General features: G+C 49.1%; 1 protein-coding gene across 21 annotated transcripts in view; it reads left to right on the forward strand.

The window, feature by feature from the left end:
- The window catches only part of LOC147622718 (BTB/POZ domain-containing protein FBL11-like), a 188,453-nt gene that overhangs the window by 99,603 nt on the left and 63,220 nt on the right, over positions 1-25,630 (forward strand). For 19 of the 21 annotated variants that reach the window (XR_015269489.1, XR_015269491.1, XR_015269487.1 and 16 more), the window contains 5 exons: positions 7,420-7,589; positions 8,811-9,354; positions 9,467-9,772; positions 21,266-21,411; positions 21,530-21,871. Coding sequence is in view for 14 of the 21 variants with exons in the window: in XM_086822333.1 (XP_086678459.1) it covers positions 7,420-7,589; positions 8,811-9,354; positions 9,467-9,772; positions 21,266-21,411; positions 21,530-21,871 (1,508 nt within the window). In the remaining 7 variants the exon portion in view is untranslated. Of the gene's footprint in view, positions 1-7,409; positions 7,590-8,810; positions 9,355-9,466; positions 9,773-21,265; positions 21,412-21,529; positions 21,872-25,630 lie in introns of all 21 variants that reach the window. The other 2 variants (XM_086822335.1, XM_086822340.1) reach the window with 2 other exon arrangements.

Here is a 25,630-nt window from a genome sequence, read left to right on the forward strand (position 1 = left end):
AGTAAAGAAGAAGATAGCAGCACGATCATGAAAATCTGCTAGCTGTTGTAGCAACAAAGGAGTCTCCATGCATACATCAGCCACACCACCATTATCTGCAGCCATTTGCACGCTATTTGCCTTCACATATTCTTGCAGAAGCTCACCAGTGATCTGCAGCAAACGTGCAAACTCCGGAGAAGGTACCTGAGAACTTTCCTCTGCATTCTCTCCAACATTCACTGGAGTGTAGCTTGCATCAACATCAAGCCTTTGACGTTTTTGTTCCTCCGAGGCATCTGAAGCATAACCCACATCCTTCTCGATCATCTCCTCAATAAGATCCATCTTAAGGCTATTGGCAGCCATGCCACCAACAGCAGCAGCCGGGTCCATGTACAAAAGCAAAGAAAACCTGTTCTCTCAAACCCTAATCCAGCACCTGCTGCAGTGGTGGCTGGAAACTCTTCTGTACCTACAGTACCTGTTGAAACCCTACTGTACCTGCAGTACTGGCTGGAAACTCTTCTGTACCTGCACCACCTGCTGAAACCCTACTGTACCTGCAAGTCACCTGCTAGAAACCCTACTGTACCTACAGTACCGGCAGCTGAAAACTCTTCTATACCTGCAGTACTTGCGGAAACTATTGTACCTGCGTGAAGGAGGACGAAGGGTAGAGACCTTACGTTGGAGCTATGATGGAGTGAAGGCCTTCGCCAACAGCCACACACACACACACTCTCTCTCTCACAGACACACAAGCCTAGAGGCAGAGCAGAAGCAAAGGCAGCTATGAACAAGGACTGGTGACAGCAAGCAGGTGGGAATAGAACAGATGTAGAAGAAGAAGCCAGAAAAGGCGACAGCCAGCAGGAAGAAAACGACACCCAACAAGAATAGAAAACAGACAGAGAGAAGAGGTGACGGCAGCTCTCTCCTCCCTTCAGTCTCTCTCTCTCCTCCCTTCAGTCTCTCTCTCTCTCTCTCTCTCTCTCATACACATGCACATGCTACACATACATTAAATAATTGCACACATACAATAGGTTTGTATGTATGCATATATACATTCATACTTACGTACATGCACACACGCATATATGTGTGTGTGTGTGTATTTGTGTAGATATGTGCACAATTTCTAATATATATATATGTGTGTGTGTGTGTGTGTGTGTGTGTGTGTGTGTAATATATAGTGTGTGTGTGTGTGTGTGTGTGTGCAGGTGGTGTGTGTGTGTGTGTGCAAGGCCGCCGAAGACCTGCTCGACTGCTCTCGACTTGCTCCCTTGCTCTGTCGACCTGCTCGTCTGCTCCCTCATCCTGTTCGCCTGCTCGTGTGAGAGCACATGTGGTGAGGCGATTGTCACAGGACTCTGTATCGGCCCTGTAGCCTATACTGTGTCAGCCCTGCAGTAATCTACGCGACCTTCTGAGGCTACCCTGATGCTCTTTTTTCTCATCGCCAATCTGCTCTTTTTCATCTCTTCCTCGACCTGAGTGCGTGTATAGGAGTGTGTGTGTGTGTGCGTATGTGCTGTGCCTCGCTACAGGTCTGTTTTTCCCCTTCTGTATAAGTCGCTTCAGCTTTCTGTTTTTCCCCTTCTGTATAAGTCGCTTCAGCTCTCCGTTTTTCCTCTCCTTGTAAGATTGCATTTCAATAGTGCTGTTCCCCCTTTTTTCCTGATCTGTGTCTTCCTGCTGAATCGATTGGTCTCGATGGCAGAATCAAGCAAGTATTATGTCAAGAGAGCTCTTTCTCCTGAACCTAAAAGACAATCAAGGGAATCTCTACCCCCCATAGCTCCTTCATCTGAAGATGCTTCCTATGTTTTTGACATGTTGAATGAGGATTTTCAACAAAGTAGAAGAGAATGGACACTACCTGCTCCGGAACTCACTTACAAGATGAAGTTACCTTCTCTTGTGCATCCTCTGAAGAAGCTCTCTCAAACTGCAGTCATCATCTTTTTTCCAGGCAAAATACCCTCGGCTAATGATGTGGGACAATGGGTGAATTCTCTCCTAGGTGGATGCTATGTAGAAGGAGTCTATTTTGCCTCCAGAGGATTTTATGAAGTTCATCTCTTGGATGTATTGACAAAACAAAAGATGCTGGAAATGTCCCCTTTATTTTTTGGTCGTCAAATGGTGCACGTCATGCCCTGGTCTCCTAACAAGGATTATCAGAATCTCATCAAACATCACTGCCCTGTATGGGTTGAAGTTGTTGATTTCCCAGATTATATGAGAACAGAGCTTCCAGGCTTAGCGATGACTTTGGGACAAGTGATTTGTCCCCCTCGTCCCACAGGTAACAAAAATCGTTTTTGCATTTTATGGGATACTGATAGACCAACCCCCTCTTCTATTGCAGTTGAGATTGAGGGTGTTAATTTGGGAAAGAAATATTTCACTTTGAAATGGGGCATTTTTGCCGGAGCTTGTTTCTCTTGTCACAAGTTCGGGCATCTAGCTTCAGAGTGTCCCTCAATCCTTCATCCGCCTCCTCCAGCTGCCATTCCTCCACCATCTAATAAAGGAGGTCAAAAGACTTATGTGGAAAAGATTGAAGCTAAAGGAGCAAAGTCTTCACTTCCTACAGGGAACCAAGCCAATTTAGCCCAAAATAAGGATAAAGGAAAAAGCAAGCTAGTGGAAAATATTTCATCTTCTCACGAGGGTTGGCAGAATGCAAAGAAGACGGTGCCTCTCAAACAAAGACCTCTCCAATCTCGCAATTGGGATGCTTCTGCTCCATCTCCTGGCCAACCTTCTACCTCTTCGGACAGCCCCATCTCAAAAGCATGGGTCAATGCAGTTAAGAAGGGTATTCCACTTTGTGAAGAAGATGATTTAGTCAGGGAATTGGATTTTGAGGGTCAGCAAGACCCTGTGGCAATGGCAGAGGCTTGATGCCTCCCTTTCTCTTTGAGGATTGCTCATCTCTTGTACATATTTTCATGCGTACTTCTCTTAAATGTTTTTCTTATAATATACAGGGCCTCTGTAATCAGCACAAATGGAGACTCCTATGGTATTATATAAACAATACTCATCCTGATGTGGTGTGTCTGCAAGAGCATAATCAGCATTCTTTTGCTGGCCAGCATGGGTTCTTTTCAGGCTATGATATATTTTATGCAGGATCTGGACATTTCTCTGGGCTGTGCATTTTAGCCAGACATGATCTGCAGCCATGTGTAGCATTTAATGATCCTTATGGCCGATGGATGATTATCCAATGCATGATCAATGGAGAGATTTTTGAAATAGGCTCCTTGTATGCTTATCAAATTTCAGCTTCCAGAGCTCAAATGTGGGACTCCATTAACCAATATCCTTGGTCTTCAAATGCTCTACTTTGTGGTGATTTTAATAATTCCCCTCACTGGAAAGACAATACCACACATAAATCCCATATGATTCCCTCTGAAATCCAGCGATGGGAACATATGAATTCTTCTCTTCATACTGCAGATTTATGGTCAGCAATTCACCCTTCGGTTTTGGGATTCACATATCATCATAATGCTTTTACAGAATATTGGGCCAGGCTTGATAGATGGTATCTTATTCATGCTCAGCAATATGATGATTATACATGTCAAATGTGGACTGATTATTCTCAACAACTATCTGATCATACTCCACTCTGGCTCAACCTTTCTTTTGGTATGCCTCTTGACGACATTCAGCTCTCTTTAGTCAGACACTTGCAGGTTAATCAATTATATCTTTCTCATGAAAAATTCCAGCAAATGATCAGATTGGCTTGTAAGCCATTGTTAGCTCATGCTCGGGAGGATCTGGATTTTGCTTGGAACTCCTTTGTACATCGTATTCAAAATGTCATTAAGGAATATGGAAGATGGTACATGGCAGAAACTAGACAGCATATCCAGTGGGCAAAATCATACAAGCAGTCCTTGATACAGATTAGCCATCAAAGGTCTCTTTCTGCTTCTGAACAAAATTCATTGTCTTGTGCTTCTTCCATAATTGATGCTAATGATAAACGCAAGCTTTCCAAATGGCAGACAAGGGCTAGAGTTAAACCTATGCTGGATAAGGGCTGCTCCTCGAAATCTTTCTTTCGAAATTTACACACGTACAGACAAAGTCAATCTATCATGAGAGTCAGGAAATCGGATGGTCTTTGGACCCAATCTCTATCTCAGTTAGAAAAACAATGCCTGGATCATTTTCGGCTTCTTTTTTCTCTACCATCTTCTTCTACATCTCAGGCTGCATTGGCTCGGAGCAAATTTATTGAGCTGGTTTCTCCTATTGTTTCTTTGCAAAAAGCTTCAATGCTGGAAATATCCTTTTTGGATACAGAATTGGATGAAGCCCTCAAGCATTTGGGTAAACATAAATCCCCAGGTTGGGATGGTTTGACAGTTGAATTTTTTGTAGCCTTCTGGGCTGAATTGAAGGGTCCAATCTTGAAGCTCATTAATGTAGCTTGGCAGCATCAACATCTTCCCTCAGCTTGGAAACATGGTCTGCTTAAGCTTCTGCCCAAAAAACCTCTGTGTGAAACAATGGATGACTGGAGGCCTATCACTTTGATGCCTGTTATATATAAACTTATTGCTAAAATGCTGGTACACCGGATAAAAGATATCCTTCATGATGGACTTCATCCCAGGCAATATGGTTTTGTTCCAAGAAGGCATATACATGATAATATCTCCAATACTCTCATTGCAATGGAATATGCAAAATACTCTGCTCAAGATGTCTTGGTCATGCAGGTGGATGTGGCAAAGGCATTTGATACGGTGCAGTGGGATTATGTTTCTCAAATCATGTCTAAACTTGGTTTTGGGCCAAAGCTAGTTAATGTCATATACTGGCTTTACTCAGATTCCACTGCTCAATGCTTTATAGGGAAACATTTATCTGAGTCTTGGACTCTAGAACGATCAGTTCGACAGGGATGCCCTCTCAGTGCTCTGTTCTATGCTATTGCTTCGCATCCTTTGCTTCTTTACATGGATCATCTGGTTGATACTAGACAGTTAGAGGGGCTTCAGATTTCTGGTTCACGGCCTTTCATTGCACAGGCTTATGCAGATGATTCATTCTTCATGCCAAAGAACAGTCCTGTGGAGCTTCGTCTATTGATGGATACTCTTTCAGATTTTGGGTTGGCAGCTGGTTTAAAGATTAATTTTCAGAAATCGAAACTTTTACCTCTCAAGCATTGTGATTGGCATGCTATCCTGTGGCCTGGCCAGATTATTTATCCGGAAAGCATAGTAAGACACTTGGGCTATCCCATTGGCTGGAAAATCAGAAATAAGCAACAAATATCTTGGGTGCTAAACAAAATTAAGGACAAATTAGAATATTGGAAGATCTCCACTTGGCCATTACATGTACGGCTTCGAATTGTTCAGTCCATTGTTCTGGCCTATGTCCAATTCTACCTTCCTCTATTACATTGGTCATCTCGAGATCTTTCTTCTTTTATGTCTCAAGCCATGGAAATTTTTTGGAAAACTAAGCTTCATAAAAAAGCTTTAAGGCTGCTCAAAATGGACCTGCTTTGCTCGCCAAAAATGCATGGTGGTTTGAATATTATAAACATCAAATTTCATGTGCTGGCAAGAAAGATCACTATGCTCAAAACCTTCTTTCAGCAAGAACAGCCTTGGTCTATCATGTTGGCTATTCTGTGTGGTCGTATGCGCACAAATGCTTATAGTCGCTGGTTGGTTGATCCATCGGAAGTAGTGCTTGGCAAATTTCAAGGTAAAATCCCTGGTTGTCCATTTTCTACTTCCTTGATTCAGGATTGGAAGAAAGTGCTCTCCCGCATCAAATGGTCTCCCCATCCTGCTTCTATAGCTTCCTCGCTTCGAATGGAAAGCATACATTGGAGTGCTGTTTTTTACTCTCCCCTTGCTGTACAACAACCAATCAGAGCTTACAATCTTATGAAATTGGGCATCCGCTTCATCGATGATGTAGTGGATACTACAGGGCAAATTCTTTCTTTTCCGGCAGCTTGCCAACAATACAATCTTGGGATGCATCATAGATCTATATGGAAAGTTATTGCAGATCTCTTACACCCTTTCATTCCGATTCCAACATTGGATGTAAGAGACAGGCTTCAAGATTGGCATCTTCAGTCTTCAGGCTCAAGATTATCCTCTCAATCTTTGCATCAGATGACTTCTATACAGGCTTATCGATTGATATTACCTCCTCCATGGATTGCTCAACATGCCAATTCTCTTTGGCATCTGGATAATTCTTTAGCTTGGTGGAAAGCAAAACTGACTTTGATATGGAAGTTGAAAATGCCATTGAAACAGAGACTCTTTCTCTGGAGATGCATTGTTGGTATTTTTCCAGTGGGAGTGAAATTGGCTCAAAGAAGGATTGCCTCTCCTTTTTGTCCAAGATGTCATCATACTACTGAGAGTGTTCCGCATTTATTGTGGTCTTGTTCATGTTCCAGAATCCTTCTAGACAAGATCTCCTATTTTTTATCTCTCAGATTTCCTGCACACAGATTCTACAAGTTTTTCTGGATGTTTGGCACCTTATCAGCTTCATTGTCACAGTATTCTCTTTTCTTCCATTGGATCAGATATTGGGCCTTGTGGACCCTCTGGCTACAGCGAAATTATACATATCTGAATTCACCCCTTCAGCAGCCTTATGAGTTCTTCCGAGCCTCGTTGCGGCAGTCTTTATATGATGCCGTGCATGAGGGAGATTTGGATGTTTCTTGTGTTCAGCTTTTCTTTTACTGTTTCTGATAGATAGGGCATAGGCTCTTTTCTTGAGCACTGCCCTGCTCTTGCATAGAACTTTTTACTGCTGTTTTTTGAGTTCTAGGGTTTAGACATCCTCCTGATGCCTAACCCTTTTGTACATTCATGATATAATGCAATTTCAACTAGTTTCACAAAAAAAAAAGTGTGTGTAATATATATAAATATATAAACATATATATATATATATATATATATATATATGCATGCATGCATGTATGTATGTATGTATATATATTATATGTGTATATATATGTATGTATATATATTATATGTGTATATATATATATATATATATATGTATGTATGTATGTATGTATATTATATGTGTATATATATGTATATATATATTATATATGTATGTATATATATATTATATATGTGTATGTGTGTATATATATATTATATGTGTGTGTATATATATATATTATACATGTGTGTGTGTGTATATATATACACATATTATATATATATATATATATATATATAGAGAGAGAGAGAGAGAGAGAGAGAGAGAGAGAGAGAGAGAGAGAATACAAATATTTGTGTTAATGTAACTGGATATATGAATATATGCATAAATAAATAAACATGTAAGAAAGCACATTTGTGGTTTTTACAATCTCACAGCTTTATGCAGGTTGCCTGTATCAAAATTGCCCGGCAAGTATGTTTTTTGTTGAAGCATCAGAAGTGAGTGGATATGATAAGTTGCTTCTGATGATTGAAGAAGCTTGGAAGAAAAAGTTGTCACACCTCCTAGCTGCTGAAAGTGAGCAGCTTACATTGCGAATTACAAACCACTCTAAGGTGACTGTTTGATTTCTCTGGAAGCTGGAAGCTAAACAGCTATGTAGCTTATGTTAATCATTTTAAGACCTTTTGAGACTGGATACAACCTAGTTTATTTTCTTCATTGCTATGTGGCCTGAAAGAAAGTGCCAATTGTTCACGAGTCGCGAGCTCGCTCAGCCAATCTTGCTCTTAGAGACAGAAGTAGAGATCATTAGACACAACAAAGAGACCTCCAAATGGAAAATGTGTAGAAGGCAGACAGTGAGCATTCAAACATTGGAGTGGCGGGTAAGTGCTCGACCAATTCTTAGCAAGAGCCAGCCTGAGCGTCAAGAGCAGGGTTTGTGTAACTAATAATGTCTCACCGAGCCATAGCCGAAACGCTCGACAGTGCTTAAGGTTGATTAAATTATAATCGGGCATTGGTTGTTGTGTAAGGTTCTATGGAGGAGTTTTGTAGCATGTTATGAAAGTGGAGGAACATAGATAGAACATAGCATGCAAAGTTGTGATGTCTTATGCCTTCTCAAGGTCACTTCATTGAAATGTTAGTAGCTTTGATATTGAGAGACTGTGGACTGGGTGGGATACTTGGCTTCTCTGACCATATTGGGATTGCTGCCAGTTCTATGATGTGGGCCGGGCTGCATGTCTTGCTCTTTGAGTCATGGCTGTAACATGTTTTGTAAAACATGCTTTTGTTGCCCATAGCTGTTTGTTTGTTTGTTTGTGCATCGTCACCATGTTCTTGAATATAGATTGCTTGGGGTTTTGAAGGATTGTAGATAAGGATTTACATGCTACAGTTGTACATGTTTAGGGCAGGGATAAAAAGACTTGAAGTGGAAAGGGCTGCATGTGGTTTTTTTTGGGAGAGGGGGTGGGGGATGGAATTATGAAAGTTCAAGGAGTATGAAGGAAATGGTGATGTAACGGCAAGGAGGAGCAAATGGGCAGCAAGAAGAGGAGGGTGTGGGCAAGTGCTGGCACTCCAATTAACACCCCTTGTAGTCGCTTTTGCAGGTATAGCTATGACAAACATGGGATGAATTATTGTACCCTTAGATTGCCAGTGTAAAGGCTGTACCCTTAGATTCCCAGTGTAAAGGTTGTACCCTTAGATTGCCAGTGGTTGAGTAAAGGATCATAATGCTATTTCCTCTCAAGCATGTTGTAGCCTTCAACAAGAACAGCCTTTCTGTCTATAGGGTCTTACTGGAAGCTTTGCCTTTGCAGAAGATCAATCTTGTAGGCTGTCAGCAAATAACCATGGCAATGCTCTTTCAAGCAGTCATGCGATTTGTAAGGCAAAGTGGTGTCGATGGCTTGCAGTCTTATTTAAAACTTGAAGCAGAAGTTCGGAAACTCTTTCTCAATGATGGATTTAGAAGTTCTTTAAAGTCATTTGATCAGGATTGGTGCAGAGCTCTTTGCCTTAAAAATTTATGCCATGTGAACTTGGAGAGATGCTGGAGGGTTGACCAAGAAAGCCTTGTTATCTGGCTTTGCTTGGTTTGCCCGAATCTGAAGCTTCTGAACGTCTCTCAGTGTCCTCAGTTGCAAGTCAATATCCTGCCACTGATCTCGCTGTCGTGCAAAAGCCTTGAAACTGTCAATCTATCTCTGTACTTCAAGAGTCCCCCTGTTAAGTCGCACATTGGACAAGATAAAGTACATATTGTCAACTACACACATTCCAGATATCCAGAGAACTATTGGCGGCATGGTTCATTAACATGCCTCACAAGCCTTTCTCTACAAGGCCGCAGCAGTTTGACGGGTAAGTCTTGCTTCTATATGTGGTCTTTGTGAGTGAATAGAGGTATTGTGCAGCTTACGTTTGTGGTGGGTAAACATTAAGGAGTACTCTGACATATCATTTCTTATTGCAGACTGGGATTTGGAGCTTGTGGCAAATTGCTGCCCTAACCTCTCAGATGTAAATCTTGGACGTTGTTGTCAATTAACAGATCAAGGACTATCTGTTTTTTTGGCTAATTTGGATAACGTGACTGTTTTTCAAGCTGCATATACTGGCTTTGGAAGTCTCTCTGCCAATGCACTCCTTCAAAAAAAGATGGTTTCCACCCCTTGTCCACCTTCAAGTGTCTTGTATTCTTTCCATCCTAGTGACAATGTACCCAGTCCAGTTCTAAATGACTGCTCGCTGATAAGTCTGGATCTTGAGGGATGTTTGGGTAAGCGTCTTCTTCTCTGTTTTGACACTATTCTTATCATGTATTCTGTCGCCTCATGCTTCCTTTCAGGCATCCACGTAAGTTGATCTCTTGGAGAATTACTCTCTCCATTGGCTGTGATTGGGTGTTGGTGGCTACGTAGGTGCTGCTTGCCATGATTGGAAAATCTAGTGTTGACGTTCTTTCTTGTGACTTTTCATTAGAAGGATGCAGCACTTAGTTGTAAACAGAGGACTATGTGTCTTCGAGCTCCTAAATAAATCTCAAGAGAGTAACAAAGGTGTGGTCTGTAAAGCATTTCATGCAACGTTTCTCACAATCAGGTGGCAGAAACCACTGAAAAATCCAATTATAATAGTGTTAAAGTAAAGGTGAGAACAAGGACACCTAATGAGGGTAGGCTTTGGCCATGTTCTCTAAGCATCCAGTGTAATAGCCAGAATCCAGGGGAGAACCCTTGCAAAACCTTGTGTTGTTGGCACTAGAGTCTTTGGAGACTGATTCAGCTTCAGTTTACATGACCAATTAAGTTAAGTGTGATTCTCTGCTCACGTCAAGCTGCATGGATGAGGGTTGAGAAATCTTGACGTTATCAAATGCCTGCCTGCACATCATAGAAGTGAAGAATGTATCCTTGATTCATTGCAATTGAAGGGCATCGAGGTAATCCTAAGCACTGTTCTACAGCATCCTGAGTTTTTCCTGTAGCTTCTTAGCTATAAAATTGGATGTGTAAACTTGCACCAATCCCCCACTCCCATCCCAACACTCCACCCCCCCCCCCCCAAAAAAAACACACACAAACACAACAAAGACTACCTCAGTGTGGAAGCTCCCCCCCCCCCCCCCCCCCCCCCCCCCCCCCCCCCCCCCGAACTTCCTCCCCTTTTTTTCGCTATCCGCTCATTCCCCTCTTCTTTTTCTTTCTTTTTTCTCTTTTTTTCTTTTTTCTTTTTTCTTTTTTCTCTTTTTTTCTTTCTTTCTTTCTTTCTTTCTTTCTTTGTTTTTTTTCTTTTTCTTTTCCCTTTTTCTTTTTTCTTTCTTTCTTTCTTTCTTTCTTTCTTTGTTTTTTTCTTTTTCTTTTTCCTTTTTTCTTTCTTTCTTTCTTTCTTTTTTTTCTTCCTTTCTTTCTTTCTCTCTTCTTCTTCGTTTTTTTCCCCTCATCCTCCTTTTTTTTTTTTCCGAGAAAAGATCCTTTCATTAGTTATGTAAAAAACGCCCGAAGGGCTACAAAAGAGATCTCTCCTGCTCCTAACAGAGAGAAGAGCAGTGAATACATCATGGCAGCCCGGGAGACTCTCCCTAGGTGCTGCAAAATACAAGCATCAGTCTAAAGGACTGAGCGGCTAAATCATACAATGGGGGGGGAAAGAGCCAAACAGGTGGCCTGTAGTGCCAACGGGGGGATCCCGTGTGTAGGGTGTAGAACGGGCCGCAGCGCCAAGTGGTATGAAAGGCCTGGCGCCGTAAGATCGCCTCATCCGAGTCTCCCCGGATGCGGTCGTACTGTCCTCGCAGGGTGTGGATCAACTCCTGCCAAATCCCCCGAACAGTCTCTGCTGGTGGCTCTAATCTCCCCTCAAAGGCCGTAAAGCACCGGGCCCTCCAGGTGAACCAGATGGTGAGGCTGCTGAGGAGCTCCCATCGTAAATCCCTCTCCTGTGTCCAGCTGGCGGACGAGAAATCCGGTGCCGGAACCAGGCGAGGCTGGCCCCTAATAAATCTGATGGCCTGACTGCCCTGCTCCATCTCATAGCCCATAGCAGGCCCTGACGAGGTCGACCAAGCAGCGGCACCCCACGTAAACATACCCTCTGGAGAGAGGGGGGCCAGAATACGCAGCATCCGCAGCCAAATCTGCTGTGCCTGAGGGCAGTCCCAAAGGCAGTGTCTCTGTGTCTCCATAGGGTGGCCGCATCGGACGCAGGCCGCCGGAAGACCGCTGTAAACAAGCCAAGTGCCAACTGCTGAGCCCCTGTGGGCGACCAGCCACTGAAAAACCGAGATCCTGCGGGCCTGTTGACTAGCCCAGAGCCGAGCCCAGAAATCCTCCAGGAACTCCTGTGATAGTCCCTGCAATCGCCAATGCCCCGCTGCCGCTGGAGAAACCGTCCTCCTCGCCGTCAAAATATGCCGTCCCAGCCGAACAGTATACTGGAAAAATGTGATCTCTGTGGCCTCAAGGGATGCATAAGGATCATGCCACTCGTACTCTCCGGGGTCCCACTGTAGCCGGGCCAAGGGGCGCGCTGCATATGCCCATATGCGCCAATCCGGGAGCACGTCAGCAGGGTCGGGGTCAATATGCCACTTCCGAGAAGCGGCAGCCACTACCCGAATCCTCTGAAAGGTGCACTCTGCAACCAAAGGCGACTCCACCTCCACTCTCTGGAGTCTGCCCTCATCCTGAATCTCATAATAGAGGCATCTGCCATCCTCAGTGCTAGCTCTGACAGCAATCAGGATCTCCAACTGCGTAAAGGCGCCCATCCACCGTGGGGCCACTGGCTCGAGAGGTGTGAACCACTCCTCTGAAAGTGCCTCCTGAATATCATCCCTCATAAGCAACCCCCCTCTGAAGTGACTCAGCCTCTCCACCTGGGTCTCCTCTGGTAGACTGCAGAAAGCCTGCCAGTCTCCAAAACTACGAGCTGGGCCTGCCGCTAAAGGTCCCCAGGCTAGACGAGGCCGAGAACCCAGCATATGACCCTGCTCTGTACGAACCGCTGGGCTCCAGATGAGCGGCTGCCTGGCCCGCTCCTCAACACAAGAAGGAGGCCGCTGAGAGAGCCCCGGTCTCAGCAGCTCCCAAGCTCTCAGGATACTCAAAGCAAATCTGTCCTCCCATCCTCTACTGAGGCCTGTCCTCCTCATCTCTATGAAGATCCAGCGAATCTCTGGTGCCCAAGTACCCCCTGCAGGAGGTGCCCGGGCCTGCAGTCGCTGCAAGAGGAGCTCTTTCCAAGGCTCCGCGCCTGGAAGCAACCCCCGAACAATAAGCTTCCCCAATAAGGCTCTACTCTGATCGACTGGATCTATAATGCCCAAACCGCCCTGAGCCAGCGGAAGTGTAATAACTGCCCATGCAACCTTTGCCCGAGCTGGCTGACCGTCCCGCCCAGACCACAGAAAGTTCCTGATCAGCCTCTGTACCTGGCTGATGCAAGAGCTCGAGAAAATCCAGCACGACGTAATGTACCACATAGTCGCTAGCAGCACCTGATTTGCCACCACCACCCTCCCAGCCAAGGATAGTCGAGCTGTACTCCAATACAATAGCTTCTTCCGAATGCTCAGAAGAAGCGGGGCAATCTGCTGCTCTGGTGACAAATCCAGGCCAATCTGGCATCCCAAATACCGCACTGCTGTGCCGGGAGGAATCCATCTAAAACCGGGGTCCGGACTCCATGCCGGAGTGGGAGCACTACTGATCCAAAAGGCCACTGTCTTGCGCCAATTGATCAATGCTCCCGAAGCTGCACTAAAAACCTGGAGCGACTGCTCAGCCCGAATAAGATTGGCCTCTTGGCCATGCAAAAATAAACCCGTGTCGTCTGCAAACTCAGCATCAAGCAAATCCTCCCCCCGGACTGGGAGCTGAAGTCCTCTCAAACCAACCTCCTCTGCCGTCAAATACATACTCATAGCCTCCGCAAAGAAGAGAAAAAGGAAAGGGGCGAGAGGACACCCCTGACGGACTGATCTGGTCAGCTCAAAACTCGGCCCCCGACCTCCTGCAATCAGCACCTGGCTGCGAGCTGTGGAATACAAAGCTGCCACCCCTCTGATCCATCCTGGCTCAAAGCCCAGGCGTAGCATAGTGCCCTCTAAGAATCCCCAATCAACTCTATCGTATGCCTTCTCAAAATCGAGAAGCATCACGACCAAGTCCTCGCCAAGAAACCTAGCTCGGGCCGTCGCCTCCCAGAAAGTAAAGATGTTGTCAAGGATACTGCGCTCCTTGACAAATCCTGTCTGAGTAGCATGAATCAACTCCCCCAGGAAGGGCTGGATCCTCAAACTCAAGGCCTTTGCCAAGACCTTGTAGACAGTATTGAGGATCGTAATAGGCCTCCAATGCCGAATATCATCTGATACTCCCTCGCCCTTGGGGATAAGATAGATCAAGCCCTCTGAAAAGCTCTGCGGCATCACCCCAGTGTCCAAAACATGCTGAAAGCCCCTGCGGAGGCCTGGCCCCAAAAGGTCCCAATAGCGCATAAAAAAGGCCGGCGTCAGTCCGTCCTCCCCTGGGCAACTATGTCGCGGTAGGACCCTCAAGGCCTCGGCAAGCTCAATCTCTGACAGAGGCGCACCTAGAACTGTGCGCATATGGTCTGTGACCCTCCTCTGCACATGGGCCCACACAGTCTGTCTGCATACATCTCGATCCTCAGTGGCTGGCTCCGCTGAAAGCAAGTCACTATAAAAAGCAGTGGCAATGGCTCTGATCTCCCCGAGCTCAGTAGCTATCGATCCATCCGGTCTACCAAGCTGGCGAACCCCTGCTCGCGCATGACGGGGTCCAGTGATCTCAAAAAACTCCCCAGTCACTCTATCACCAAGCTGCGTCCACTGAGAGGCCTGACGACGATAGTAAAACTCATGTCTCTGCTCCTCTGCCTCTCTAACCTCCTGGCGTGCCTGGCTCAGCTGGGACGCCACCCACTCACATGCTGGCTGTTGCTCCTGAAGGCGCTGTAGCGAAGCAAGGCTGCGTCTCAGCCGTTGCTCCCGCTCGCGAATCTCTCCCAGTCGTGTCAAAGCTGCAGCGTGCAGAAAAGAGCTAAGATCAATGAGTCCCTGGGCACACTGGCCCGCTGCATCCTGGTCAGAGCACTGACTATCATGCCAGATCCTCTCAATGTCCTCAGCGAGACTGGGGTCTGCAAGTACCCGCTCTGGGATCCTCAACTGCAAGCTGGGCTCCCGTGTCCCCTCCTCGAAAGTCAATATAACTGGCGCATGATCTGAAAATGAGGTGCCAGCAAGAATGCCGACGGAGCCCCCTCGCTCCCCCAACCAATCGCCCACATAAAAGCGATCAATCCGAGATAGATTAGTCCCTCCCTGCCGGCGATCCGACCGAGAGAAACTAAGACTGTCCTGAGACCGGGAGAAAGCCCCATGCTGCCATGCATCAGTGATCCTCAGTGACATGCAAAACCGGTCCCAAGCTGCAAGCTCCGTGCCGTGCACTGTAACATGACTGCCTCCCACCCTATCTGCCGGGTCCTCAAGCATGTTGAAGTCTCCCCCAACACACCAATGTGCGGCCTCTGGCAATGCATCTGTAACCTGAGTCCAGAACTCTGCTCTGGCACTAGCATGATTGGGCGCATAGATGTTGAGCACACCCAATAGCTCATCATGCATCCTCAGAATGACATACTGTGCTCTACCAGGCACAATGATCCCTCGATCCACAATGGCCTGCCGCCATGCATCTGCAATAACCATGCATACTCCTCCCTGTCCACCCAAAGGACCAAACCCTGCAGACCAGAAAGTGTCCCATCTACCAGGCATCACCGAACCATATCTCCGGATCCTGCTCTCACCCAAGTGGTGCTCCTGCATCATCAGAATGTCAATGCTGCCACCAACCAGGCATCTCTGTAGCTCCTGCCTCAAGCAGCCTCGATAGCGTATAAAGTGTGCTCCGCCAAGGCCCTGTACATTCCATGAGATGATCCTCATGGATGTCCTACTGAGGTGGATGCTGTCTCAGCCGTGCGGCGAGCCTTCGCAAGCGGCTTGGATGGAGAGTAGTCCCCATCCGAACGGCTGCGAGTCTGCCCACCCGGTGTACTGCAAGAATCCCGGATCAGGCGCCAGTGGCTGTGACCCATGGCGACTGCCTCCTGCTCTGACATAGTAACCTCGTGTATACTCACATATCCTGGGTCGCGTGCCAAATCTGCAACTATGCGCACGACCAAATGCCGAATCCCGGATGTATCCACACTCCCGGGATCCAAGAAAAAATGAGCCAACTCCCAAAGTCGGCCTATCACATCTGTAACCTCCAAATCGCTCATGTGATGCGAAAACTCAACTGCCTGAGTCTTCAACGTGCTGAGAGCGAGCTCTAGAGTCCACTCCCGGTCACAAGGTCCACATAGAGGGAACGAGAAGGCCACCACTGAGTCTAGTGCCTCCTCCCCGCGGGCCGGAGGTATCACTACATGCACTCGGATGGGTGCTGGCTCATGAGGGCCCTCTGCTCCAAAAAGCCGTGTAAAGGTATAATCAAACGCCTCCGAACGCTGTCGAATGCCGAGGCGACTCAGCCGACTGCGGATAGATGAAATCCGTGAGGCCCTAATCGGCATGGGTCTCCTCTGTGATGCTCGAGCGAGGTCTGTGCTCAGCGCTCTCCGGACTGCAGGTGAGCGCCAGGGAACTGCCAGGGTCTCCCGGGAAGGTGAGGCGGGCGGAGGGGGAGGAGGGGGAGGCGAGGGAGGTGGAGAGGGAGCCGCTGCCGAAACCGGAGCGGGGGCGGACGGAGGCGAAGGTGGAAGCGAGGCGGTGGGAGGGGATGGGGGTGGGGGAGGTGAAGGAGGGGGAGCTGGCATCTCCTGGTCCTCGGTCGCTGCAGGGGTCTCCTCCTGAAGGGGAGCAAAGCTGTTCCTCACTGGAACCCAGTGAGACTGAGACTGTGGCTGCTGATGCAGCGGTCTCTGTGCGTGCTGCTGTGGCTGTCTCCCTCGGCGGCGCCCCTGTCCAGGCTGCCACTCCGAGGTCTCTGTGGCCTGAGCAGGTGTCCCTGTGGCAGCCTGCCGAGCCGAATCTGTGGGCGGGCCATCAGTAGCCTGCTGCTGTGGTGCGGGTCGAGGTCTCCTGCGAGGGCAGGCCTTGGCCAAATGACCGACCTTCCTGCAAATGAAGCACTGGTTCGGGAGCCCCGAAAACTCCACTCTCTGATCTATCCACCCCCCCCTATCCTAGGTAGCTGAATGACCTTAGGAAGGGAGGAGATGTCAGACACCAACACTCTGACCGAAGGTAGCCCAGCTGCTCTGGCCACCACTGAAGCAGCTGAGGGGCCCGTCTCTAGTACCGAGCCCACCAATGCTCCGAGCCTGGAGAGGAGCGGAAGATACTCCCGGCGGAGACCAGGGAAACAGACTGTAATATGGAAGAGGCGCTCTCCCTGCTCCGCCGCTGCTGGGTCAAATCCATGCTGCCAAGGTCTGAAGAAAGCCCGAGCACCCCTGATGTCCAGAGGACTCATGGCAAGGACCTTGGCAACGCTCTGGGCGGCCTCGAATTCGATCTGATAATGGCCCCGGCCCAGGAGCTGTACATCTAGGATCTTGCCCACATCTGCGAGAAGGCGAGCCTGAAGAAGATCCCTGATCTCCCCTCTGCTGGGGCGAGTGCCGACTATACGGCAGATAGTGGAATGAGCCTGGAGGCGTTCCACCTCTGCGGTGAGGCTCGCTTCCTCTTCCGGCGAAAGAGAAAGCCTGATGGGGATGTCCTCGGGGGCGGGCGAGGGGGCTGCGGATGAGTCCCTCTGAGGCGAGGCGGGAGGAGTCTCCATCAGAGTCTGAAGCTCAGGCGAAGGCGAGGCGAATGCGGGAAACCTGCAAGAAACGGGCTGCACACGAAGAGGCGGGAGACCGGAAGAAAATGAAGAAAAACAAGAACCCCCTGGGGGTGAGAAACAGCACGAACGAGGAGGGAGGGGGGAAAAAGAAGGAGAAGCCCTGAGGGGGGGGGCGGCAAAGATAAAAGGCGAAAGGGAGGGGAGGCGAGGCGAAGCTGAGGGGAGGCGGGTGCGAACAGGCGGAGAGGGGGGGAGGCGGCGAACAGGCGAAGAGGGCGGCAATGATAAAAGGCGAAAGGGAGGGGAGGCGAGGCGAAGCTGAGGGGAGGCGGGTGCGAACAGGCGGAGAGGGGTGGAGGCGGCGAACAGGCGAAGAGGGGGCGGCTAGGAGGGGGGGACGAAATGGCGAAGAGGGGGGAGGCGAAGCAGCGAGGCAGGAGGGAGGGGGGGGCGCAGCGGCGAGAAGAAAAACAGGCGGGGGATTGGAGGAGCGAATAGGCGGAGAGGAGGGAGGGCGAACCGGCGAGAGAGAGAGGGGGGACAGGCGGGCGCGTGCAGAGCAGGGTGGAGGCGGGGCTTCAGCGAGCTCGTCTCTCTAAACCTACATAATTGACCTCTTCCCCTCATCCTCCTTTTCATTCCCTATCCCTCTCCTTTCTTGCCTTCAGTGCAGGTTGGTGCTTTCTTTTTGGGGTTTTTTGCTTTTTCGGTAAGCTTTGACCTTTTCTAGTCTTCACTCTCAGAGGACTCCATGGTAGCCGCTCCGTCATCCCCGATCGAAGCCGCCGTTGCTTGCATTACCTTCTCCAAAGCAGATCTACAAGTTCTTGCCACGATTGTTGCCTCACTTGAGGCCCCCACCCTAGTCTGCAAAATTATTGGTAGCAACCCTGCGCATGGACAGCTCAGGGATCTTCAGGCCAGCCTCATCGACGAACCTGCCAAGATCACCGATATTCACCCTCTGGGACGCGGATACTACTAGGTGGAGTTCGACTCGCCATCGGCGTCACACTGAGTCATGTAGCTGAGTCCCCTTGCACTGCACACAGCGTAGGCCTTCTTTGCATGGTGGCAGCAGGGCTTTGATCTAGCATCTAACCCATTGGTTGGCGTTTTGGGCTTCCCAGTGACGGTTTGCTTCCCAGGCCTTAGGAAGGAGTACCTTCCTCTTCTCCTGGTGATTGGTGGTGCCATCGGGAGAGTGATGGAGTCCCCCTCCACCGCTGCCTTGGCCCTCGCAAGGGCAGCGAGGATTCCATCCCTACGCATCTGTGTAGCCTCGTTGGAGTCTGTATTGCATTGAATATCTATTTCTCGCCTCAGAGTAGACCCCATACATCAGCGCGTGGAGTATTTTGGCCTTCCCAGCCAATGCTTCATTTGCAGACATATGGGTCATTTAGCTAGAGCTTGCCCTCGGCGACAGTCGAAGAGACCGCCTCTGGTGGTTGCTCCCCCCGATTCTCGTGCTAACCCTCACCAAGTGGTAGAGCGAGAGACAGGCCCTCAGACAGGAGAGAACCAAGCCCTAACTTCGGGTGACCCAGCGGACGGCAAGTGGCGGGGGACGGTTGGACCGCGTCGAGGACGACAAACGACCACCACCACCGTGTGCGCTAGGCTGGCAGATCTTAGGAGGATTCGGTTCTATCAGAGAACCGTATGAGCATTTTTCTCAGCACACTCCCATTGGTGACGTCCCTCTCCGGCCCGGAAGCCGGACGCTCCGGCACCCCTCTCCGATGGATCCCTCACGGCAGCACCCCTCCTCGGCTTCTCTGCCCCTCCGCCCTCTCGTCGCCTCCCCCACCTTCCCCGTGAAAGAGTGCAGAGAGCAGAAGCAAATAAGCACTAGAGTGTGCTGAGTAGAGAGTGCAAGAGAGAGAGATATGGAGCAACTATGCTAAATATACTGAAGTGATACAGTCCCAAGCAAGAGAGAGAAGTAGTCTCATAAGTGAGGGAGCAAAAGATAGACTAGGCAATATACAAAACTAAGAGGCCAGCCCACCTATTTATAGGTAGGGAGAGCTGGCCGACTGGAAAAAAGGCATCCAGATTGGGAAAAATCCTCGAAAAATATATAAAATAAGGGTGGCCAGCCCACAATCAAGGGCAATGCAGAAGGGACCAAAAGGACACCAGACATCGGCAGAAACTGGGGATGAATGTGCTAACAGCCCCTCTTAGCACCAGATGCTGAACATACTCCGAGAAGCCGAAGAAGTCGTCCTCTATCAATGACAAAAGAATGCAACAACATTAGGTACCAGTAAAGCTCCACAAGCAAACTCCATAGCAACTCAGCTACAAAAGCAACAGATTAAGCACACTGCTCCTCTAGAAGAAAACAGCCATGTAGGCTGCGTCGTGCTGCTCCAAATATCGGTGCCAAACCAAATGTAAACACAGTGCCACAGAAATCCCTAGAAGCCTGTAGCTCCAAGAAAATAATACCTGTAACTTGGTTGAACACAATGCTAATCAATACACTTAAATACACTAAGATTTGATGGACACTTTCTCAAATACAAGACAAAGATTGGTTATTAAGAATTGGAAAGATCCCCGAGAAGGGAAGATTCTTGAGAAGACCTTGCCAAGATATGTTACAGCTAGAGGAATTCGGCTTATTCATAGTTTCGACTCGAGAGCTAAGATGGTTTACTCTGCTTCGGAATGAGATTATGATGTGTTTTCATTGCAATATAGCTTATTGTTTGGAATGCTACATCCATGTGTTACATATGTTTGTTTGTGTGTAGCTTGTGAAGGTACCATAGGTTCATGGATTGTCGTGTGAGTGTTATCCGAGAGGTGCATCACACGAAGGCAATCGTTTGATGCCTTAAGCCCTCTCGACCAAATGTGGGTGCGCTCTTGGCATGATTGGTGTGCAGACAGGAAGAGACTCTAAAGTGAAACGAGCAAAGTAGTGCCTGGTGATTGAGTATGTGTATTGGTACTAGACATCGTAGGGCTCCCATAGAAACAACTCCTACAATTTATTGACATTTGTATTGAGGCGGATGTAAGACGCCACTCCCAAGAGACTCAGAGACATTGCCTTTGGGATTGCCCGACGGCTCAGCAGATTTGGCAGAGAATTCTCCGCATCTTTGCTATGGATAGGGCATCGTCCCGGATCATCACATGGGGCACTGTTGCTTGGGCCATAGAGGCTGGAGTGGTCAGGATCGTATTGCAGCAGTAGCAATCACAGCCCCACCTAGAGGCGACTGGTGGCCAGGCTCATGCCAGAGATGGGAGATTTGCAGTAGCATAGCAGCCTTGCACATTTGGTGTGCTAGATGCAGTGGGGCCATCGAGGGTACCCACACTCCGCCGGTGGTGGAGACCATCAGGAGCATATGGCTTGATATCATTCACACCCTCCATGGTCAGTGGGGGAAGTTACAGGAAGGTTCAGACCGCATGCGGAAGTGGCAAGAACCTTTCTTGCAACTTTGGAGGCCCGGCCCTTTCCTCACAGATAGAGGAGGAGACCCCAGTTGACACTACAGACCACCTGTGTGGTTGTTCCCACCCCCTCCCCTTGTATGAGATAGCCTTCGCCTCAGAGCGGCCAGCCGGAGGAGAAGCGTCTCTTCCCCTCGTGATGATTTGACTCCCACCCTTCAATGAGGCGAGTTTGTATGTAGCCCATGGTGGTTGTATCTAGCCCTTTGTGGCTGTTTTTCTTTAACTAATTGAAGGATCTCTTTCCCGGAGAAAAAAAAAACAAAGACCACCTCAACAGCCTTGGCTACTATCCCCTTGTTTTACTTGCACTCTAGTCCAAGTTTCTACCCCAAACACTAGTCAAAACTTGATGGTGTTAAATTCTGCTGAAGGATCTTGATAAGAGGTGCAATAGGATTTTGAATACTGGTCTTCATAAAAAAATTTGTTGCATTTTGTTCTTTGCTTAATAGGTGTGGATGAGGTTTCAGTTGCGAAGCTTCTGAACAAGGCTTTCTTGTTGACAAATTTGAATCTGGGATTTACCGGAGTAGATGACAGCACAATTCTTAGTTTCAAAGGAACCTCTTTGCAAAAACTGGATCTTAGAGAGACACAGGTGCAAATCCGGTGCATGAATATGCCTTTTATGTGATTGAGTCATTCATTGCTTTGGTTATGTCTGGCTTAATATGGCCTCCCTCATATGCTTTGAAGGTATTGTTCGTGATTTGCAGGTGTCTGAAAATGGGCTGGCTCATATTGTCAAACGGAACTCAAATTTGAAGGTTTTAAACATTAGAGGGTGCAGAAGAGCTGTTGTGCCTTTGATTCTTGCAGATACAGACACCTCGCAAGTTGCAGATATATCTTTGAAAGAAAGCATGCCAGAAGGCTTGGCTCTTGAGGATTTGGCTGTTGGTTGGGGCTTCTTTGATTCCACAATAAAGGCTTGGAAGTGTGCGCTTTACTCATTGCAAAATTTGTCTCTAGGTGTGGGTGGAAGGATCTCAGAAACAGCACTTGGTAGTCTCTATGAAGTTAGTCCGTTGCTTGAGTACCTTGTTCTTAATTTTCAGGTACAATAACCTCAGCAAAACCATGTCTCACCATTTTGTGATCTTTACTTTATGGTGTCTCGCATTCATGCCTCAAAAAGAACTGTTTTGTGCTTCTTGCCATTGCTTCACATTGTATCAGATTTGCTTCCCTCGTCTCTTTGTGCGCTGCGCACAGTGGGTATTCCTTCTTTGTTGCACCTCCTTTTATCTGCTGACTGTTGTCACCTTCCTTCTGTATGCTGCCCCCCTTGCTACTTTCCTGCTTGCTGGTTGCAAACTCATTGTGCCGGTTACATGTTTTGGTGCTATGTCATTTTCTACTTCCAAGCATGCAAAACATGTCCTACCATTGTCACGGATTTTTTTATCTTTCATTATCTACTGGTTAAAGTGTGTTCTTCGCCATGTCATCGTTGTGCAAGACATGAGCAGGTCATCTGGTTCACTTTTTGTGACTCATTAGTCTTGTCATCCATCGGATATCGCCAAGAAATCTAGCTCGGGGCGTCGCCTCCCAGAAAGTGAAGATGTTGTCAAGGATACTGCGCTCCTTGACAAATCCTGTCTGAGTAGCATGAATCAACTCCCCCAGGAAGGGCTGGATCCTCAAACTCAAGGCCTTTGCTAAGACCTTGTAGACAGTATTGAGGATCGTAATAGGCCTCCAATGCCGAATATCATCTGATACTCCCTCCCCCTTGGGGATAAGATAAATCAAGCCCTCTGAAAAGCTCTGCGGCATCACCCCAGTATCCAAAACATGCTGAAAGCCTCTGCGGAGGCCTGGCCCCAATAGGTCCCAATAGCGCATAAAAAAGGCCGGCGTCAGTCCGTCCTCCCGTGGGCAACTATGTCGCGGCAGGACCCTCAAGGCCTCGGCAAGCTCAATCTTTGAAAGAGGCGCACCAAGAACTGAACGCATACGATCTGTGACCCTTCTCTGCACGTGGGCCCACACAGTCTGTCTGCAAGCATCTCTGTCCTCAGTGGCTGACTCCGCTGAAAGCAGGTCTCTATAAAATGCAGTGGCAATGGCTCTGATCTCCCCAGGCTCAGTAGCTACTGAACCATCCGGTCTACCAAGCTGACGGACTGCTGCCCGAGCATGGCGGGGTCCAGTGATCTCAAAGAACTCCCCAGTCACTCTATCACCAAGCTGCGTCCACTGAGAGGCCTGACGACGATAGTAAAACTATGTCTCTGCTCCTCTGCCTCTCTAACCTCCTGGCGTGCCTGGCTCAGCTGTGACGCCAACCACTCACATGCAGGCTGCTGCTCCTGAAGGCGCTGAAGCGAGGCAAGGCTGCGTCTCAGCCGATGCTCCCGCTCGCGAATTTCTCCCAGCCGTGTCAAAGCTGCAGCGTGCAGAAAAGAGCTAAGCTCGATGAGTCCCTGGGCACACTGGCCTGCTGCATCCTGGTCAGGGCACTGACTATCATGCCAGATCCTCTCAATGTCCTCAGCGAGACTGGGATCTGTAAGTACCCTCTCTGGGATCCTGAACTGCAAGCTGGGCTCCCGTGTCCTCTCCTCCAATGTCAGGATAACTGGCGCATGATCTGAAAATGAGGTGCCTGCGAGAATGCCGACGGAGCCCCCTCGCTCCCCTAACCAGTCGCCCACATAAAAGCGATCAATCCGAGATAAATTAGTCCCTCCCTGTCGACGATCCGACCGAGAGAAACTAAGACTGTCCTGAGAGCGGGAAAAGGCCCCATGCTGCCATGCATCAGTGATCCTCAGTGTCATGCAAAACCGGTCCCAAGCTGCAAGCTCCGTGCCGTGCACTGTAACATGACTGCCTCCCACCCTATCGGCCGGGTCCTCAAGCATGTTGAAGTCTCCCCTGACACACCAATGTGCGGCCTCTGGCAATGCATCCATAACCTGGGTCCAGAACTCTGCTCTGGCACTAGCATGATTAGGCGCATAGACGTTGAGCACGCCCACTAGCTCATCATGCATCCTCAAAATGACATACTGTGCTCTGCCAGGCACAATGATCCCTCGATCCACAATGGCCTGCAGCCATACATCTGCAATGACCATGCAAACTCCTCCCTGTCCACCCAAAGGACCAAACCCTGCAGACCAAAAGGTATCCCATCTACTAGGCATCATCGAACCATACCTCCGGATCCTGCTCTCACCCAAGTGGTGCTCCTGCATCATCAAAATATCAATGCTGCCACCAACCAGGAATCTCTGAAGCTCCTGCCTCAAGCAACCTCGATAGCGTATAAAATGTGCTCCGCCCAGGCCCTGTACATTCCATGAGATGATCCTCATGGGTGACCTACTAAGGTGGATGCTGTCTCAGCCGTACGGCGGGCCTTCGCAAGCGGCTTGGATGGAGAGTAGTCCCCATCCGAGCGGCTTCGAATCTGCCCACCCGGTGTACCACAAGAATCACGGAGCAGGCGCCAGTGGCTGTGGCCCATGGCGACTGCCTCCTGCTCTGACAGAGCAACCTCGTGTATACATACATATCCAGGGTCACGTGCTAAGTCTGCCACTATACGCACGACCAAATGACGAATCCCTGAGGCATCCACACTCCCGGGATCCAAGAAAAAATGAGCCAGCTCCCAGAGCCGGCCTATCACATCTGTCACCTCCAGGTCGCTCACATGATGAGAAAACTCAACTGCCTGAGTCTTCAAAGTGCTAAGAGCGAGCTCTAGAGTCCACTCCCGGTCGCAAGGGCCACAAAGAGGGAACGAGAAGGCCACCGCTGAATCAAGTGCCTCCTCCCCGCGGGCCGGAGGTATCACTACATGAACTCGGATGGGTGCTGGCTCATGGGGGCCCTTTGCTCCAAAAAGCCGAGTGAAGGTGTAATCGAAAGCCTCCGATGGCTGTCTAACACCGAGGCGACTCAGCCGACTGCGGATAGATGATATCTGTGAAGCCCGAATCGGCATGGTAGGTCTCCTCTGTGGTGCTCGAGCGAGGTCAGTGCTCAGCGCGAACGCCAGGGGACTGCTGGGGTCTCCCGGGAAGGCGAGGCGGGTGGGGGGGGAGGAGGGGGGGCGAGGGGGGTGGAGAGGGAGTTGCTGCCGCAACCGGAGCGGGGACGGGAAGAGGCGAAGGTGGAAGCGAGGCGGTGGGAGGAAAGGGGGTGGGGGGGAGGAGGGGGTGCTGGCATCTCCTGGTCCTCAGTGGTCTCTGCAAGTGTCTCCTCCTGGAGGGGAGCGAAGCTGTTCCTCATGGGAACCCAGTGAGGCTGAGACTGTGGCTGTTGCTGCAGCGGTCTCTGAGCGTGCTGCTGTGGCTGTCTCCCTCGGCGGCGCCCTTGTCCAGGCTGCCACTCCGAAGTCTCTGTGGCTTGAGCAGGTGTCCCGGAGGCAGCCTGCCGTGCCGCATCTGTGGGCGGGCCACCAGGGGCCTACTGCTGTGGTGAGGGTCGAGGTCTCCTGCGAGGGCAGGCCTTGGCCAGATGGCCGACCTGCCTGCATATGAAGCACTGGTTTGGGAGCCCCGAAAACTCCACTCTCTGATCAATCCATCCCTCCCCTATCCTAGGTAGCTGAATGACCTTAGGAAGGGAGATGTCAGACACCAAAACTCTGACGGAGGGTAGCCCAGCTGCTCTGGCCACCACTGAAGCTGCTGTGGGGCCAGTCTCGAGTACCGAGCCCACCAATGCTCCTAGCCGAGAGAGGAGCGGAAGATACTCCCGACGGAGTCCAGGGAAGCAAACTGTAACATGAAAAAGGCACTCTCCCTGCTCAGTCGCTGCTGGGTCAAAGCCATGCTGCCAAGGTCTGAAGAAAG

This window comes from Cibotium barometz, chromosome 28 (assembly GCF_041138505.1).
Source record: "Cibotium barometz isolate CiBa-2024 chromosome 28, ASM4113850v1, whole genome shotgun sequence".
Lineage (NCBI taxonomy): Eukaryota > Viridiplantae > Streptophyta > Polypodiopsida > Cyatheales > Cibotiaceae > Cibotium > Cibotium barometz.